A 21,485-nucleotide genomic window follows, 5' to 3' on the forward strand; every position below is an offset into this window, starting at 1 on the left:
TTGCATTTTCTTATACACAACATTTTCAAAATATTTTGATTTGTTTTGAACTGTTAAGGAACATTTTCAGTTTCCAATTTATTAGTCTTTTTTTCTATGAATGTCAATAAAACTTTATTTGTTGGGTAAAAAAGCTTGAAAATGTAATATAAAGCTCCTATTATATTGTACAATGACATTTGAAAAATATTAAAAATCCTTAGTCAGTTTTTTTTTATAAGTATTTAAAGTTCGAATAATTAATGCAGGTAACTCATAGATTTGATATTACACGTTTATAAAGAACATCATCATAGACTTATGAGATAGCCCGTTTAACTAGCAGCGCCAACCTAGCGGATATTATTAAAACTACGTAAACTGTAACGAGTTGTGACCGGGCAGTTGTGTACAAATCATATTGCCGACGTCTAACCTGTTCTTTATAATCGTGATCCGTACATACTACCTAGTGGATAAGCAATCTTATCGATCTAAGTAGGTAGTAAATGCTATTGACCGAAATCCAAGATTCCGATTGGTACGAAAAAAAACTTTGATTTTACAGTTACGATTATTATATTTTAGATTCTGAGCATTAATTTTACAATGATGTGTTGTTTGCTTTTGCGTCTGTACACGAGAAGTAGTCGAAATAATATTTCAATTTTGAACTTTTCTTTTAGGAAATGAAATTTAGTTAAAAAATTTGGGAAGTAAAAAGTGAAAATTCCCAGTAGTTTTCCCAAGCACCGGGAAAAACAAGTCAAAATATTTTTAAAATTGAATGGATTATAGAAAATGCTAATATAATCATTCGGTGAAAATTTCAAGTATCAACAGTTATTCGTTTTTGAGTTACACCAAAAACAAAATTAATTTTGTCAAATACTGATTTTTTGTAAAAATTCAAATTTTTAATTTTTTTCAAACTTTTTCCAGACACTTTTGAAAACTACTGTGAATTTCCCATTTTGACCACTTGAATAAACCAACTAAATTCTCTTTGTAACCAGAAAAGTTACTGAGGTTGAAAATCAAAGTATTACAAATATCTAAATGCAGTTTTTTTTTTATATACATTTACATTTTTAATCTGGAAAGAATTTGATATTTTCATGAAGAATAACAGTTTTAGACATTTTCTTGTAATTTAAAAATATTATTTGTGGGTACTTGAAACTTTTAAAGTACTTAAACCACAATATTATATTTTATAGAGTATAAACACAATAAAAAACATTTCCAAATATAATTTTTTTGACAAAATTAATTAAATTTAGTTTAACTTTTTTTTCTTATCATTATTTACAAATAATAAGTCTAGTTCACAACTATAGATAAATAGAACTATATTATATATTATCTATAGTCATAGAATAATAATATAGTGCTTGGGTAAAATAGTTATCAAATGTGATATGTTATATATAATATTATACATTAGTAAATTAGGTAACAGTGTAGTAATTAAAAACTGTTTCAAATTTTTATTATTTTTTTTTTTTAACATTGTTATATATAATTACAATACACATAATATATAATACACCACGTACATAATATTATAATGACAGTTAAGACTTATTTAAAAATGCAATTACAATATTCTTTAAAAAATATATAATTTGTCATTTATCGGGATGTAAAAATAAAATTGTTTAAGATGAAATAAAAACCAACTCAGAATTATTGTATCCCAGTTTCAAGAGATTGATTTTTTAAATGACAGTGATTGGTAGTCTGTCATAGCTATTAAGCAGAGAATTGGATTGTAGCTATTCGCTAATCAGTCAAAATTATGTATAGTGAAAAGTGGAAAAGTGGAAATTAAGAAATTTGTTTATGATAAAAATTAAAAAGTTAATAAATTTAACAAATCCGGTATTTAAATAATCAATAATCATAAATTAAAAATGTATAGAAAAAGAATCATTTTTGATTTGGTGGATTTTAAATGGAAAAAAAGATTTGTGGTAAGTAGTATGGATTTAAAAATATTCTATATATGTGTAATGCCTGTATTCAAAAACAGCGGTTTAATCAATGCATTATCTACAGTAGTAGTAGTTACATTTTAATATTTTTTTTTGCCTATTTGGTATACTATTATAGTAATATTTTTAAGTCATAATGTTGTAACAAATATCAATTATTATAAGAAAAAATGTTTTAAAAATCTAGTTATGCACTGAAAATGTGGCACCTGTTTAGCTTCTCATCCTCCATAATATTGTTCATAAAATAAACATTAATACATAGATAAATAATTATTTTACACAAATTAATATAATTGGGATAGATAATAAAAATAAATAATATTAAGAAATATATTTTGATCTAGACAAAATAAAATAATAAATGTCGAGAAATATACATCCATAAAATTATTAATTACGTATGTATATGGTATACACACAATTATGTAGACATAATATAAATACATGTATATATATATTTATATAACATTGAACTAAAGGCATAGGTTGATATTCTATTATTTCACTCTTCTACAAAGCTAGAATTTAATCTTGAATTATTATCTGTTGTTTTTAATTGTATCGTCATCATTCCAACACTCAGTATCAGATGGCACTGGAGTGACTTCTCTTGTGGGTCTGGGTGGTGTAGACATCTTTTCCGTACTCTCATTATTAGTATTTGATGAATGATTGGAACTTAAGAAACTACTATTGGGGGTTTCTCCAATAGGCAAGTCTCCAAGACGACGACGACTGATATAATACTCAATAACCGATGGATTGGTTTCCTTAATTGAAGGTGTTACTTTGGCCACTTTCTTTTTTACCATTGTCAATTTGGTGCGTACCTTTGTTTTTTTAAATGGATACATGTTACGTTTGAATTTTAATGTTTCCCTCATTAATCTTTTAAGAGGGGGAGGTGATAATGGGCGACCGACATCGTCGTGCGTTGGAGATGCTGCCAAATTGTCTCCAGGACGGATTCCATCAGCAAAAGTCACACGTTTAGACAAGTTTGAAGTGCGTGTTGGTTTAGTAGATCTAAACACAATAGTTAAAAAAAATTATGTTTTTGTAAATAATTCAATAGATATTTAACTTTAATAGGATAAAACGAAACAACAATAACACTTTATCAGTACAGTAATAAGTAATAAAGAATTGATTAAGAGTACATTTATTATTTATTCGTTTTTAAGAAAATTAAATATATAATATATTACATGAATTTTTTTATAATTGACGATTTTAAGCATTATCCCTACATAATTAATATTATTATAATAATTACATACTTATAGTATCAACATAAGGAACAGATTAAAAATGAAATAAAAAGAACAAATGCTTAATATTGAAAATGAAATTATAAAGCACAGGTATATTTTTATTTAATTTTGATTGAAAGTAATTTATAAATTCATTAAACAATCATAGCAAAAAAAAAATTTCAAACACTAACAAATTTATAAATATAATATCTGTATAAATTATGTATGTTCTTACCTTGGTTTAGATAGGATACTGTTAGTCGGTGGCTGAAACAGTCCTAAGAATGGATATTTAATGGTCTCCATATTGTCGCTATAGCGAATCATTATTGTGTCGGGCAGTTTCTCACGAACCTTTTCTTTTGCACGAATTTTTAATTTCTGAATTAATATCTGAATATTTCAAAAACGGTCAAACTATTAGTTAAAAATTAATGATTCATATGTACACACAAGTTATTCATAAAAAGTTGGTTTTTTTTTATAATGGAATCATAAACATTTTTGTCTTCACAATAATTGTAAGTAAAGAATAATAAAGATTATAAAGATTATAATTTAATATTGATTTAATACCTTTTGATTAATAATAGTATCCATCATGGAAAGGTCAGCAACAGTAACTTCTTCTTTCATACATAAGCCTACAGAATAATAAATATAACAAAACAAGCTATTAGCAGTATAAAACATTGATTAATTATTATAATTTAGTATTATTCTTTAGTGTAGACAATTGAAAGCAATATTATGTAAAAGATCATATTATCTTAAATAAAATTTGAAACGTAATTTTATCAAGTAAGAAAATTAGTTATTAAGTTTACCTATATAATTCTTACCACTTTATTCTAAATTTTTATTATTACCTGATTCATTTTCATAGTTGTTTTCGTTTTCTTCTAACATTACTGAGGCGTTGTCATTGTTTACTTTTTCTACCAAGTCCCCCAAGACATCATTGTTCCCTGATTTTATTTTTGAAGTTAGATTATTCTCATTAACCTCCAACATATCATTTTTAATTTCAACATCCAAAACTAATTGTTCCGATGATTTTATACACTCATCAGTTTCTACTAATAAATCAGAATTTTCAGTATTTTCAGAAACATTTGTAGGCGTCACTACATCGAACACATTTTGGTATATGTGTTTATCATCTTTAGTTTCATGTGACTTGTGAAAATGATTTTCATTAATATTTTGTTTATCGTTAAACATTTCAACATAAGAATCTGAAAATTCACTTCCATCTGTGTCACATTCCGAAGAACTAGTCACATAATGCTCTTGATTGATATGACTATCATCATGTTCTATATTATATTTTTTAAGTATGTATGGTTCATCCAGCCAGCTATTGACATTGTCATGAATGTTGTCAACTAATTCCCATTCACTTTCAATAATATGATCATCATTTTCATTATTGTCATTATCTACATCCTCTTCATGACCAGAATCTGAATCCAAAGAGTCCATCTCGTCATCACTGAACACACCTGACTCAGCATCAGATGGAACATGAAATGGAATTAAATCTGCATGCAACCAATACTCATGTATTGATCCATTTAAGCTTACATTAAAACAATGTCTGACATCATTCCCAACTCCATCACGGCTACATGCATTTACAGATATGTGCACCATACATCTATCCTCAACAGCACAATATGCCATGTAGTTGTCACTGGTGAGATAAAGATTGGTATTATCGTCTTCAAGTATACATACATATGCTCGGGCTTGTAAAGGTATGGAAATTATATCATCAGATTTTTGATCAATTTCTGACAACTTTTCTTGAGATGTCGAAATATCTGGAAAATTCACTTCGACATTGTCTGTACTAATTATAACAGGATCACTCAGTGAGTATTTAATTGGATTTTGATTGTAATGTTGAAAATGTTGATGATACAGTTTGACAAATAGTTCATCATGACTTGCACTATCTGATTTTTCATTTTTGACAATTTCCTCCTATAAAAAATATTGTAATTTAGTATTTTTGATGATACTGTTGGAAAAAGAATCAAAGCAGGCCATTTTTTTTTTTTTTTTTTTTTTGTGATTATTTACAAGATTACTTTTAACTTCCTCCAACAATGGGTTTTATTCAGCCAAATATAAAAACATTAAAATACTAAATTATGTTCATTTCTATACTCTGTTTAGCGAGAGACCGCGTTGTGTACTGACAAAAACTGGTTCCCCCACGCAATACCCTGCTATTGGGGAATCGGTTTCAATAACATGGTGACGCGGATAGATGCGCAAAATCGGCGCGTTCTCTCGCTGAACAGAGTATAATTTAACTGCAAAAACCTTATTTCTTAGTCAACTTGTATAAAAATTAGTGATCACTTTAGTGTATATAACTTTAGTTATATTGTTAAAAAAAGAAATTTGAAAGGCAGCCATAGGACAGCAGTTAACATGTTAACATAAAAATCATAAGCATATCTTATCTGAACAAATTTGTAGTAAAAGTAAAACAATCTGCGGATAATCATGAAAGTTTTATTTTGAGATTATGATTAAATGATTGACTAGTGTGCGGTACTAAACAATAATGTGTTTTGAGATAAACGTATGCATAATTGATACATATAAATGTGTGCAGTATTGAACAGTGTGATTTTGGAAGAACTGTGGATTTGTACATTTGTTTTTAGTGATTATGACCTGATCTATTTACCTGAGGGTCTGAAATAATAGTATCAGTGTTTTCATTTAGTACTTCCTCTTGTAAAAATTCAACTTGATCAATAGAAATATTTTCAGAAGGAACATTTTCAAAAACATCGATCAACTAAAAAATAATTAAAAATGTTAATACAAACAGTTGATAAAATAAATTGTTAACCATCTTACGTGTGAAACTGTTTCATCAGTTGTTGGAATTGCTTTTATCATCCCATATTCAGATGTATCTGTATCTACAGATTTCCACATTTCGTAATCTTCAGTATGGTAATTATAATTAGGATTAAAGTTTTCATACACACTATAGTCAACTGGACTTAGTAAATCATGGTCAATAGTTTTCATTTCAGAATACATAGGTATACCACTATATTGTTCATAAGTTTGAGAATAATCATCATAAACATAAGGATTAATTTCATTATAATCATTCATGCAATTTATTGACATTATTTCACATGTTTGATTTTGTTCATTATAAAGGTCGTCTTCATTGTTAGTTGGATAATTAGTATCTTTTGGTGCATGAGTTAAGTTGTTTGTTTCAGTTTCATACTTATACTCTTCCTGTCCATTATTAAGCTTCTGTGATTTGCTAATTGAATTATCCATGGGTTGTTCGTCCCAACGCGATTTCTTCTTTAGTTGTAATTCTTCATCCCCAGATTTAGAATTGCTTGAATGATTAATTTCAGTAACTGACTTATCCAAATTAATCCAATCTGACGTCCATTGGGTAATTAGTTCATTGTTGGATTTAGTAACTTCTATTATATCGATGCTAGACCTTTGAGAGTACACAGGATCTGAATCTTTTTCATCCATTTTAACTGATATAACATCATTTTGTAAACCTTCAGTATTATAATCTAAATTTTGTTTAGAGAAATCAGCAAAATTTGACGAAGTAGTTATTTGTTTCTCAATAAGAAAATGTTCAACTTCTAAAGGAAGTTCTTTTTCTTTAATTACTGACTCAGAACTACTATTTGTTTCAAACACATTAGATTCAATTTCCTCAAGTTCTTTAGATTCACTATAATTTGAGAATGTTTCATTTATATTACATATATTTGGTGAGTCATTTTTCAATAAATTTGAATAAATTTGTTCACTTTCTCCTTCATCACTTGAATGTTCTGATGAATTAGTGCTTGTAATTAGTGATTGGTCAGTATCGGATTCTTCAGAGTCATCCCAATCATAACTATGATCTAATGTTTTGTCATTAGTTTCAATATTGTTTTTATGTAATTCTTTTTTGGTTACATCCGGGATTTCCATTTGTGTTGGAGAAAGATTAATTACTTTAGGTTTATCAGACTCTGAAAGTTGTGTTTCATTAATTTTTGGATCGTCTACTTTTCGTTCATCTTCATTAGATTTTTCTTTTTCTTTGGTCACTTTAAGATCTTTGCTTTTATCAAATATAAAATTGTTCGATTTAATAAGGCTAATTGGAGAAGAAAATCCAAATACAAACGGTATATTTTGACAAGATGAAAGCTTCTTTAAATTCATTTTTACTTTGTCTCTATACGATATTGTTTCTGTAACAGCTTTAATAGTAGTACAAGTAATATGAGGTTTATCATAGGGATCAATTGGTGGTGTGCTTTGGGTTTGGGGTTTAAAATTACTCTCAAGATCTTTATCCATGTTATGCTGTTCACTATTATCATTTTTCAAAAATATTGATTGTTGTAAATCATTTTTAAGTTTAAATATATCATTAGGACACTTGTCAGCAGATTTGTTTGACATTTCATCATTTTCTTCAATACACTTCTCTACTTCTTCATTAGGTTCACTGTCAGAGTTTGTAAAATTGATTAATATTTTTTCTTCAACTATATTTTTTGAAACATTGTCAATTTTATCGCTTTTGATAATTTTGTTGGGCTTTAACAATTGTTTTATTCTTTCTTTTTCCACGACGTGTTCTTTAAATACATCAAGCAATTTCGGTATTTCACAATTGTTTTTAGTTATATTTGTAGGAGAATATTTTTCGATTGAACCAAGGGAATCAGATTTTTTTTGTTTAATGTTTTCATTGCGTTTTATAGTGTTATGTACAGGTGATGTTTTATTTTTATTTTCTACTTCCGAGTGATGGACGACTCCCCTCCTGGAACTTTTTTTAATTATGTTCCACTCATTGGGTCGCAATTCAAAAAACTGAACTGAATCATTACTTTTATTTTGGATTAACACCTCTACATCTTCAGCCTCTGAAGTATCAGTAGTTTTAGATTTCTTTTTAGACTTTTTTTTTGTCATATATTCATCTGAATCGACAGATTTCTTTTTTTTACTCTTTTTTTTCTTTTCATTAACTTTAGGTTTTGAACAACTATCAACTAATCTAGATTTTTTGGGAGTTTTCTCATCGTCAGAAATATCTGAGTCATGCTTTCTTTTCAAACTTTTCTTTGATTTTTTATTCTTTTTTTCTTTATCATTTAAATATTTCAATACTTCAATGACAGTGTCATCACATGAAAGAGATTGGTTTTTATTTACTTTTTCAGTTTTAACCAATTTTGTAATTGTTTCTTTTAAACAATCCTTAACTTTTTCAAATTTGTCATCATTCTCTTCATTTGCTATATGTTTATTTTTCTCGTGTTTTCTTTTCTTCTTTTTCTGTTTAGGTTCTTTACTATCTGAAGGTCTCTTTTTAATTTCAACATTCAATGCTTTTTCAATTAAGTTGATTATACTACTATTAGCATCTTTTTCATCTTCGGGACTTTTGGTCTTATTCTTATCACCCCTGTGTTTCTTTTTGTAATTTGTTTTGGTTTTTCTTTTCTTCTTATTTTTTGATTTCTTTTTTTTCTTTTTTTCAACTGTAGAGGTTGAATCAGATGATTCAGAATCACTATCATCCGAACTACTATCACTTTCTGTTTCTGAATCTTGTGAACTTTCACTGGAACTTGATTTATGCCTTTTCTTTTTACTTTCTTTATTCTTAAATGATCTAGACTTTTTACTAGATGATTTTTTCTTACTTCTTAACTTTAAATCAATATGAGGTAATTCTTCAATAAATATTTTATCATTTGAATCAGACTCTTCAACAACATTTTGTAATGAACCAGATTCTACTGAAGACTTAGTGGACATATACTCATCAGACTCGTCTTGTATAGAATCATCATTCAATGATGAAGACTTCATTGATAGGTTGTTTTCATTATCTTTTTGAGTAGTTATAATAGAAGCAGGTTCACTTTCCACTTTATCAACTTTTACAATTTTCAAAAATTCTTCATATTCTGTATTCAATTTAGTATGTCCTTGTGGTTCTTGATCCTGAACAGGTAGAGCTGGACAAACGTTAACTTCAATCTTTGGTTCATCTTCGCCAACATCAGAAGCAGTGTCCATTGCTTCTTCCTGGTGGCTTATGTCCAAAAGATTGTTTTCTTCTCTTTGGATTGTGCAGACATTATCATTAGTATTAATTTCTTCACTTTGAGTTACTCCAACATACGCTATTTTATTCTCAGCAGCTGGACTACCGTCATAATCACTATCCCATTTGGATGGAACAGTAGGCCTTAATTCAACATGAGATGTATCATCATTAAATCTAGATTTTTTGGTTCGTTTACTAGTTGTAATTTCATTCATAAATACATCTTCATCTATTTCAATATTTGGATCTTCTTTGACTTGAGTAATAATAAAACTTGTTTTGGGCCACCAACCTTTGAATGGATAAATATTTTTATCTTTCATCATAACTAAAAGTTTTTCATCTATGTTGTTATAGTAATTGTCAGCATAACAGTTTTCTTTAAGCCTAAAAAAAATAATTCATCATTTATAATATAATAAAATTGGCAAACCCAGTGGCAATCGAATGGGGGGGATAGATCCCGGATGGCCCACATGACCTTTTCCCCCGTATTTATGATTTTATAACCATAAATTATATTTTTAATATAAATTAAACTGTGTATGTTCAGAAATCAACCCCTCCCCACCATCTACACTCACAATGGCATTCATTTGAACACTATTGGCCAATATCAACTTGAAATTTACAGTAGTTATATCAATGTGTTTACAATAGTCAATACTAGTACTGGGTTGCATAAACAATTTATTAAATTTAATGGGTCACTAAAAATTTAATGGACCAATAGGAGGCCACTAATCTTGTTTAAGGGACCATTAGCTCACTATTGAATGTTTTGTGCAACCCGGCATAAGGCTACAAAAGAATAACCACAGCATTGACCAAAACTGATCTGGTAACACAATTTGGTAGCGTTCTACAATGATCAATAGCTGAGAACGCAATTATAGTATTTGTGTACACGCAGACGGATGATACTAGAGTGGAGAATTCAGAGAGATAGTGGGAGAAATCGGAACACTGTGATGAAGTGGATTCAGTATACAGGCACAAAACCTAGTCATTCTCTTGTGAGCCAGAGTATATGATATTACATTATTAATTTTAAATCATTATGCATATCATTTTGTTTTATACTCTTGATTATAATATTAACTCTTAAATGTATGATTAATATATATTTTACTTTTTTGGTTTCATTGCAGATAAGAACTTGAGTACAATTGCTTCAATTTCTGGAAGAAGTGTGGCTAACATTTGTTGTCTGTTCTGAAGATGATAAGTGGCATTTGCTGGATTTTCACTAAACTTTATGGATGGCTTATTTTTAGTGCATCGAATAATGTAACTGGGGAAATCCTTAGTAAAGTCTCCTTCGTGTGTGTTGACCTCAAGACCCTTAAGAATTTCTTTTTTGCGATCTAATAAGTTGTGGCGTAATTTCTGATCTCCGGTTCCTTTTTCTGTTTCGGATAGTCTTCAAAATATAGCAATAAAAATAACATAGAAAATTAAAATAAATAACGTGCCAAATAACTAAATTCTACAGAGAGGAGAATAAACAAAGCTGACCATTAAAGAGTTGAAAAGTTAATGTTTAGTAGTTTTTAACTATGTTACTTGACGAGTTGATTTTTTTTTAATAAAAGCTTTAAATTTAAAATGTATTCAACTTTTTAATAAATTATAATATTATATTCATTAGAGCAATTAATTTTTTTGTCAGTGGACATACCTATAACTTACCAGCCAGTACCCACCTACCATCATTAAGAAGATGCTATGCAGACATAAGTTGTCATAAGTTGTCTAACAAATGTTTGACATAAAACAACATTTTGCACTCTGCGAACCATGTTTAGCTCTGCTAGTTTAACCCTAGAGCACACGCTTCACGGTCAAAAAGACCGGGCTTTTAGAATTTTGTTCATTGTTTCAAAAATACAAAATATTAACCTAACCTAATCTGGGTACCTTCTAATTAAATGATAAACTAACATTAAATACAACTCCTAACTGTATACGATCTGATGTCAGTAATATAGAAGTGTTCAGAGTTCATTACCAGACATTACGTATTAATGTACGGCCAAAAAGACTGTGTGCGTGATCGTAAAAAATCAATTATGTGTTATTTTTAAACTGTGTTATCAATAATTGCTGCTCGATAAACGAAATTGATAGTTATTATATTTTTATTGCGACTTGTTAGTTGACTATGATTTACGCCATACTGTGTGTGACAAAAAGACCGTGTGCGTGTATTCTCGTGAATATTTTAAATGCGTGTGATCTAGGGTTAAAAATTAGAGTGAATTGAACTCTTATAAAATTTAAAGGTGAGATTATTATTATCTAGGGCATCTCATAGGCTTTTTGTTATATTTTAATTTTGAAGCAAGTTATGAGTATTTTAAAATTGTAAATTGTTTGTACATCTATATAATATATAAAATACTCATAATTCGCTTTAAAATTAAAATATAGCAATAAGCTTGTGGTGTATCATAGATAACAATCTTACATTTAAATTTTATAAGAGGACAATTCACTCTAATTTTTAAATTAACGGAGCTAAACATGATCTGTTGAACGCATAATTTTCCATGTTATGCAATTGTAAGACGGAGACAAATGTCCGTGTAGATTCATCTTAATCATTACGAGTCTTATGAGAGAAGCATACAATATCATATTTATAACCATAATTAATAAAACAATAATATAACTAATTTACCTAGTATCCCAAACACATTTTTATACTTATAATTAATTAATAGTTATCATAGTAAATAATAAAAAAAAATTGATATATGTATAAGTATTATCATGTATTAACACAAAGTCTTAACAATGTTGGGTAAACAATCATGGCACAGGTTTTTGGTTGATGATTATAGTATGAATGCAGAAAACTTTGGTCAGTGGTCATATTATTTAAATTTTAATATTGATATGATATTAGTGTCAATAAAAAAATAATTTGATTCAATATTTTATTCGTAATATCCAGCAGAGGATTGGGCCACTGAAATACCTGTGGTGAGTCGATCATCATATTATAACTCTGAGGTGGTGTATATGTATTAAAATTATTTGACATAATATACTGCGTATCTGCGTGTTTTGCACTCATATTACCATATTAGCTGCACTAAGTACCAAGTATAAACCAATTATATTATATTTTAAATGGTTAAAATTTTTATAAAATGTATTTTAATATTTTTTATTTAATTAATAATTATAATTTTATATAATATACACGCAGAGCATTTTGGTTGAACTTAGTAAAATAAGTTGACTGTTTTAGATTTTGAGCGGAGCGATGAATGTATCGATTTAACAATTATTATTTGTAGATTTTTATTTTCTTTGTCTGTCATCTTTTGGGGGCAATAAAAATTCTTTGATTTTGTACAGCATATTTTCTGATAGGAAAGTGAATCTTGGTATATGAGTCAAAAGAAAAAAATTCATAGTAATTTTCTTAAGCACAGGGAATATAAATCATATAAATAATTAAAAAATTAAATATAAATTTGATTTTTTTTAAGCATTTATAAGTTTAACGAATTTAAATTAGCTATTAATAGCATTTTTATTTTTAATTATTGTCGATAAAGCTGTCAAAAAACTCAAAATTTAAAACAAGTATTCTCATAGTTCATTCTTTAAGAGGCCTCGCTACTGCTGTCAATTTTACCTAATAAAACATTTAGTTTTGACAAAATTAAAGTTAGTTTACGTTGTCTGATTTTGGTTATGAAAAAAAAAATTTGAATTCGACAGATAATTGTTTATAGATCAGACGTCACACACATATTTTAAAACGCCTGCATCTCATTGGATAATTAGTATTAAAGCATGAGACCCACACCATATTTATTAGATAATGAAATACTTTAAATCTAAGTAAACTTGTTTTTAGTGTTGTGATGTACTTTAAGACTTTAAATAATAGTCGAAGCGAGGCCCCTGAACCAAAATATCTAAACAAATATATTAACAGTTTTTTTTATAGATATTTTAATTTCTACAGTAATATACCTAATATCATTGAAATATTCAATTAAAATTTAACACACCGATTAAACCCTACATCACAGTAATTTCCAGGGCCAAAGTTTGTTGCCAAATCGCCGCTGCTACCATCAATTGATTATTATTTAATATTATACATGTAATTACTTATATTCAAAAATGAATTTGATTATTATAATATTTAAACAATTTAAAAAGTTTTACCACCACTTTGGAAAAAGTTAGTCAAATAGAAACATGTAAATCAATTATTTTTATGGATTTTGTCATTGATTTCAGTATTGAAGTATTATAGTACCTGAAGCAATTAAATTGAATATCTACATTTTGTTTTTTAAATTTAAGACATATATTTTATTACTATGATGAGCTGTAACAAAAGGTATAATTCTAAATTTTGTATTGAAAAAAAAGAAACAAAGTTTTTTACTTGACTACTTACTTTTTACTAACTTTACAAGTTAAAACAAATTAGTTAACTTGCCTAATATTCAAAATAAATACAAAACTGACCGTTGTAAAAAAAAAAAAAATGAACCATAGGAACTTACATGTTAGATTCATTTTTATGGTTTTTGCCATCAGATCTTGAGTCTCCGTGCCTTTTCTTTTTTCTAGACTTCCGCTCTTTATCTTTTATTTCCTCAGCTTCATCCATTTTGAATCTTCTAAATCTGTCAAAATGAAATCCACCCTTGACAAAATCTTTCCAACTCTTGACTTCTAGGGCTCGCATCTTTGGCTTTTCTGTTGATCTTGACCTAGACCTAAACGAAAAATAATGTCACGGCGACATGAATTTTAAGCAGTAATAATTTCGGGTAATTGATATACCTCTATTTAAATGATAATGTAAATATCAAATAGGTACAAAAAGTGCTCAGCGCTTCCTTCACTAAAGTTTATAGAATAATATTGCAGCAATGCTGACGACCCGGGACTTTGTTTTCTGTGGATAATTTTTGCGCTAAATATTTATTATCGGATTTAGTACAGTCTTTGTGCTGAGGAATAAAAATTGGGCAAATAATAACCTGGATTTTGAATGTGAACGACGACGATATTTGTGGCCTCTTCTAGATTCATCTCGACGCCTGTGATGGTGTCTACTTGAGCGCTTATCCTGTTCTCTTATCTTAGCTGAATATTTTTCTGCCAATGACTCTATACCAAGTTTCTGAAGGATTGGAGCTTCATTGCCTAAAATTAAAATTAATATAACTAAGACTAGACACTAATTTACTTCAGTTAAGTACCCATTAAACTAGATATTATATAAATAAATAACTATATAAAAACTATAATTTAAACAAATCAAAATATATGTTTAACCTATAAGGTTTATACTAGGAAAAATGTACCTAACAAGATTTTTAAAGTTAACTAACTAAATGGTAACTGCATAATATCATGCAGAAATTTTAATTTGATTAGTTAGAAGTTACATTTAAAAAAAAGTAACTCATTATATTATGTACCTTAGTTGAAAATAACTTAACTTTAACTTTTTAACCAACATATTGTCCAAAAAAATTATGCCGTTGTATTGGGTATTTAACCCTTTGAGGAGCATCCTTGGAATACGTAAATGCAACTCATGGAGCGGCTTAGGAATGAAAAATTGGAAAAAAAATAATGAGTGAAGACGTATATGTACACACTATTTTAATAGGATTGATAAATGAAAATAAATATATTGATTGAAATTAAACTTCACAGATGGCAGCACATATTTTATATAAGGTATTTTAATGGTAATGAAACATAAACAAAACAATTAAAAAAAATTTACGATAATAATGTATATATACGTCCATGCTCTTTTTGACAGTATATTTTAAAACGCATATAAACGCCCATGCTCCTCAAAGAGTTAATTGCATTTCACCTTGACTTTGACAAAACATAAATAAATAGTAATAAAAAGAGAATCATTAATAATAATCTACAATATAAACTATTTTATGTGGCAGTCAGAAAAATTGCAAACATTGCAGAAGATCCTAATTAATCAAAAAAAAAGTTCCATCAAAACAATGTCCAGAAGAAACCTCTATCTTATACTTTGGGCCACGAGAGAAGTAACCCGCAACGCACATGCAGACTGACAGCAGCGACCGTTCCGAAGCCCCGTTTCCCCCACTTTGAAGTAGTTTAAGTTTTAAATAAAATGTTTACAGAATTTTACTAATATACAAAACATTTTATAATTTTATCATTACATATTTTTAGTATTTACTATAATATACCCATAAGCGTGCGTAGACATTTTTGACCGAATACTCATACATAACTATTAAAATAAATAGAATGCATTAACGTGACACATATTAGAAATTATATTCTTATTCACGCTTAACTGCCAAAGTTATAAAAACTAATTCGGATGGGATAACCTCATTTAATTACATTTACCATAACAAAAAAGCATTTTGAAAATAAAAATAATAAAATTATTGATTATCATGATAATATTGAATATAGAGGAGGGTAGTAAGTTTCGCATAGTAGTCAAGTGCCTACAATGACTACCCAGTGTGCACGTTTATGAATATACCAACACTATATTATAAACGTTACAATGGCATACAAGTTACATATTAAGAGTTAGCCAACAACTGTTTTAAAATATTATATTTACCACCACTTCTTAAAAGATGTTGATATAAAGCTGCATTATTTCCTTGTAACAGTTCATCTTTCTTCATTTCTTCAATTTGTTCAATCGTTTGTTGAGCCTTGATAACTTTAGCAACTATTAAATTAATTAAATTTTACCAAATTATTAATTTTTATTTTAGATGAGATAGTATCACAAAACTCACTGAGATTTTAAATTTTTACGGTTATTGAGTTATTACATATTACTTAATATACCATCTGAGTACATGAAATTTAAGCAGACATTATGCCCACATGTGTTGTCTTCATCTTACAAGTGCATAACAAAGCAACATTTTAAGTTCAGCAGAACACATATTAATATAAATCAACACAGCTCTGTTAATTTAAAAAACCAAATGAATTGACCTCTTATAAAATGTAAAGGTAAGATTATTATCTAGGCAACCTCGCGGGCTTCTTATTATATTTTAATTTTAAAGCGAGTTATGAGTATTTTAAGACATACAAACAATTTACAATTTTAAATTCTCATAACTCGTTTTAAAATTAAAATATAATAAATAGCCCAAGAGTTTGCCTAGATCATCATCTTACCTTTAAATTTTATAAGAGGTCCATTCACATTTTTAAATTAATAGAGTAACATGTGTTCTGCTGAGCGTAAAATTTGCTATGTTATGCACTTGTAAGACGGAAACATCACTTCCTCTTAAAGCAAAAACAAGTCTCAATAAACATGTGTAAATAATAAAATAACAGTAATTTATTTTTATCACTAAAAAAAAGTATAATTAGAAATTGTTTTAAATAAGGTGCAAAAAAAAATATTATAATATAAAGCTGACAAATATCTAATTTGGTACCGACTTACCTTTTTTATTAGTAACAACTTTTTTCTTTGTAACTGTTTGAAAAACATTGTGTTCCGGTACAAATTCCACGTCATTTCCTTCTCCAATGTCTGAACTCTGATTATCAATAACTGAATTATTCTGTTCTTGTAACTTTTGTTTCATCATTGAAAATGCCATCAGGCGTTTTTTGGCTTGGGATTTACCCAAAACCGTTGATGCTTTGGACACTTTCTCAATGGAGTCATCTTTGCCGTTCATTGCAGGTGAGGTTTGCTGTTGATTTACTACCTCGTTAACTGTTTCAGTTAATTGCATTTGACTTTGAGGATTAATTTGATAGCTAAGTTGTTGAACCTGGCTATTGTATGGTTGCACCTGGGCAATCATAGGTACTCGCTGTTGCTCTGGTGTAATCATAGACAGGGTTGTGGGGTCGATGGTCTGTTGAATTATATTTTCAATGTTCTCTGGTATGTTATGTTGCTCCTCAATCAGTTCAGATGTCACCGTTTCAAAGGGGGCAGCATTTGTAGTTTGTGTAGGTTTTTCAATAAGAACATCAGGTTTATAGTTTTCAGATAATCCTTTCATAGGATCATCATCGTCAGTTTCTGCCGTAGGAGAATATCTGAAAAATAAAATACATTTATTATTAGGTATCAGCCATTTAATTATTTTAATATTCAAGATCAATTATAAAATATAAATAGTCACCTATTAGAGTCGTCAACTGCAGTGTTTGTTTTATTAGCTGGCTTCTCTTCAACTGGTAATTGTACAGAATCAGGTGGTGGTGGAGGTGGTTTTGATGTTTGGGTTTGATTTGCTTGATTAAAATTATAATTGTAATAATTTTGATATGGTTGATAATATTGTTGACTGTTATAATCCCATTGGTATTGAGGATAAGGATAGCCATAATAATTGTTATAGTTGTACATATAATTATTGTAGTTTGCATAGTTTTGCATGTTGTAATCAGCCTGGTTTGGTGCTGCTGGTGGTTGTGGCAATTGTCCATTTTCGTTTTTAGGAAGTGGTGGAAGAGGTGGCATAGAATTATCGGTTGGAACAATTGTACCCGGTTCAGCAATAACATTTGCATTTTGAGAACTGACACCAGTTGAGTCCACAGGTATTTGGTTTTCGGAATTACTAATTTGATCTACTATGTTTGAAGGTTCTGCATAATCATTGTTCAACAATACTTTTTCAACTGGCTGACAGTTATTTTCAATGGGTGGTAACTGTTGTTGGGACGTTTCACATATAGAGTTTTCAGTTGCTTCGGGATTGTCCATGTTTCTAAAATAAAAAATATATATATAGGTACCTATATTATAATTTTTTAAATCTAAATCACAACTTTTATATTAATTTTAAGTTTCCTAACTTCATTGTTGAAAATAGGTGGTAAAAGCGGTACCAGTTACTTACACAATTTCAATATCTCCAATACTATAAATTAATATCTACATTTATTCTACTGCAACATTTGATTTTTTTGGTAAAATATATATAAATCCTAAGTAGATCCAATTATTATAAATAATTCATAATATTTACCTGTAATTATATTTAAGCAAATATTTTTAATTTTTATACTACAATTTTGATTAAATTAATCATATGATTATGAATGATCTCAAATTTTAATAGATTTTGATTTATTGATTTAAGTTGACAACATATCCGCTTGTGTTGTCTCCGTCTTACATACGTAAGACATGGCAAATGTTTTACCCAGTTCCAATAGTGTGCTGATATTAGAGTAAATTTATCTATTATAAAATTTAAAGATAAGATTATTATCAAGAGCCACACGTAGGCTTTAATTGATATTATTATTTTTAAGAAAGATATTATGACCTTTTTAACAGTAAATTTTAAAATGATCATAATTTACTTAAAAATAATATCAATAAAATCGTACCTTGAGCCCTAAAGAATAATCTTACCTTAAATTTTATGATTGGTCAATTCACTCTAATATCAAAAAAAACATCACACTATGGAAACTGGTTAACATAAATTTATTATGTTGTATGTTAGTAAAACAGAGATAACACATGTGGGTACGACGTCCTCTTAAATGAAAATAAATAGGTACCTATATAAGAATATTACCATTTAAAATGTTAATAGATCCTTTAAACGTTTTTAAGAATAGATGGTTGGGGGGTGTAATCCCCCCAAATATATATTGGAAAATAAGTTACTAATACTGTTTACAAAAATGTTTGAATTATTAATTTATTCAATAGGAAATATTAAATAAACTAAATACCTATACCCTGTTCCAAAAGAGAAGACACGAGATTTACGTAGCAAAACCGGTTTTGTCTGTGGCCGCCTCGTGTCTTCTCTTTTGGAACAGGGTATAGGTACCTAATAAAACTAATACATAGTATGCATGTACTCCAATAAATACCAACTCGAATACCAACATATTATAATAGATACCTTTGTAGATACCTAAAATATTAATTTTTTTATTCACAAAACAGAATTAACAAATTTCATACAATATCATTAAAATTAACATTCAAGTATACTATTAGGTGCTATTAGGTATATATTTTTCATACATAAAAATTTGAAATTTGACAACTTATACCCAGGGCTGGCTCAACTGAAAATAGTCCACTATGCAAAAACAAATTTTTCCGCCCGTAAAATATTAGGAGGGTACTATCTATATAAAATGTAGATAGGTAATGTTCGTAAAAAACGATTTGTTGCTATAACGGTATTAAAAATGTATAAGAACCCAAAAGAATATTTTAAGATAAAAAATAAGATTCAGAGCAATAAGCACCGATTCAACATTTCCCCCCAGTCAATACAGTACCTATATTGATGATTTATAAATGTACCAAAGCTTAAATTCTCAAAAGTATTTTATAAACAAAATGAAGGTTTGAAAAATTGCTTAGTTTTGTACAATTAGGAATATTGTCCCGAATATTGTAATATGTAAGTTTCATAAAAATCTATAAAATGTCTCCAGTTTAATACTACATAAATAAATAACTGATCAGAGCCAATGAATTGTATAAAACCCCATGTACATTATTTTAATTCTTAACATTTATAGAAAACACTGTTTCTTAGGTAGTTACATTGCAGACCATCAAGAGAAAGCTACAACCGAATGTGTTTTCTTAGAAGTGTAAAACAGCAGACTGTTTAGCGTAGAGTAAGAACCAATAAGGCTGTAGTCCATGCTAACTAAGCAACCAAATTTTCACACTATAAAGAGGAGATCATTTACTGAGCGACATTGTTTTTATTTTTTCGATATAAAAACTACAAAAAGAGTTATTCCAGTTCAAAAAACTCAAAAACAGTGAATTTTCAAACAATAAAAACTTTTTTCATAGGCATTTGAGATACCGAAAAATTAAAAACAATGTTGTACAGTCAATGTTCTCCTCTTTCTAGTATGAAAATTTGATTGCATAACATAAACTACACGTTGGGTGGTACTTACCTGCAAAACATAATTTTTACTGTTTTAAATTTGTAAGAATGATAGAAACAAGACATGGAGGTTAGGAATGTACTGATTCTATCACATATATAAATAAACAAGTCTGAGTTTTCCGTAAATTCCTGAATTTCAGACTACCTAGCTAAATATTAAAAAAATAAAAAATAAATATGAGAATTTTATAAACCTATAACTCTAGGTATGTATAATAAATAATTTATAGTAAGTACATTCACTATAAGATACAACAAATAATTTGTTTGCATGGTTTTAATGATTATTGATATATGACAAATTATAAGCATCAGTATATGGATGTAGACGTGCACAATGCAACGCCATGTCGAAATCGGCTATAGGTAGGGCATTACTATAGCCTGAACCACCAAACTCGACCAAGCAATGGCAGTGGCGGGAGACTAAAAATCTGTTGTGGACTTGGTGCCAGGACGTCGGCGAGAATACCAAATTATTTGTCCACCTGTCTATTATTTAAGAGTAAACCAAGATTTCAGAGAGGAGATTTACCTCTATGAGGACGACAACGGTTGATATGGAATCTTGGTTTTCGTTCTAACTGATTGAAGATGTCTTCATGGCCTCCATTGAACGACGATTAGACTCGCGCTGGGAACACGCGACACGGTATTGTTATGGTTAATCAGTAATCCATTGTCGAAGTTGTTCTCTGGTAATGATTATAGACAATAGTATTCAATACTAGGTACAATAATTATATTTCAAATAATTCACATTCGTACAACACTAGTATGACCACCGAAAGAGGCACGCGTCAGTTTGGACGTAAAAAATTTGAAACGTACAAATCAAAAAACAACACGAAACGTGTGCGAAATATCAAAAGTCAAAAGCGCACACGCCACACAGTAATCGATAAATTACAATATATAATTGTAATTAATAATTATTCGATTGTTCCAACACACACATCACGTTAATATTTTTGGTAAATTATAAAATAATATAACTCTTATGGGTATAAATGTATAATAAAAATATGTAATATTAAATACATATAACAAAATACAATTTACAATAGAGCACTATTGCAATAACAAAAAACGAGGGGACGCCATTGGCCAATGGTTTTTACTTTTTATTCTTTTTTTTATTATTATTACA

General features: G+C 28.6%; 1 protein-coding gene across 2 annotated transcripts; it reads right to left on the reverse strand.

Annotated features, from left to right (window-relative positions):
* Window positions 1-2,416: 2,416 nt before the first annotated feature.
* LOC100165888 (protein PFC0760c) lies at window positions 2,417-21,406 on the reverse strand. 2 transcript variants are annotated; one of them, XM_001942803.4, is made up of 13 exons: window positions 20,871-21,406; window positions 17,564-18,154; window positions 16,867-17,477; window positions 16,012-16,125; window positions 14,405-14,570; window positions 13,922-14,137; window positions 10,513-10,803; window positions 6,119-9,767; window positions 5,943-6,056; window positions 4,105-5,224; window positions 3,812-3,879; window positions 3,471-3,628; window positions 2,417-3,005 (listed from the first exon to the last, which is right to left on the reverse strand). In XM_001942803.4, the coding sequence occupies exons 2-13, from the start codon at window positions 18,148-18,150 to the stop codon at window positions 2,519-2,521; spliced, it is 7,581 nt and encodes a 2,526-aa protein (XP_001942838.2). In that variant the 5' UTR covers window positions 18,151-18,154; window positions 20,871-21,406; the 3' UTR covers window positions 2,417-2,518. The 2 variants fall into 2 exon arrangements, with proteins under 2 accessions (XP_001942838.2, XP_008186499.1); XM_008188277.2 differs by lacking the exons at window positions 17,564-18,154; window positions 20,871-21,406 and adding an exon at window positions 14,205-14,319 and having other exon boundaries at window positions 16,867-17,033.
* Between the last annotated feature and the right edge of the window lie 79 nt (window positions 21,407-21,485).

Source organism: Acyrthosiphon pisum, chromosome A2 (assembly GCF_005508785.2).
Source record: "Acyrthosiphon pisum isolate AL4f chromosome A2, pea_aphid_22Mar2018_4r6ur, whole genome shotgun sequence".
Taxonomy (NCBI): Eukaryota; Metazoa; Arthropoda; class Insecta; order Hemiptera; family Aphididae; genus Acyrthosiphon; species Acyrthosiphon pisum.

What these genes read in the sequence shown, in the direction of transcription:
- LOC100165888 (XM_001942803.4), bottom strand. Translation starts at nt 18,150, where the DNA reads ATGGACAATCCCGAAGCAACTGAAAACTCTATATGTGAAACGTCCCAA. An exon ending in GCAGTTGACGACTCTAATAG is followed by an intron (nt 17,478 to 17,563) that starts GTGACTATTTAT and finishes TTTATTTTTCAG; the next exon opens with ATATTCTCCTACGGCAGAAA. An exon ending in CGTTCACATTCAAAATCCAG is followed by an intron (nt 14,138 to 14,404) that starts GTTATTATTTGC and finishes TTTTTCGTTTAG; the next exon opens with GTCTAGGTCAAGATCAACAG.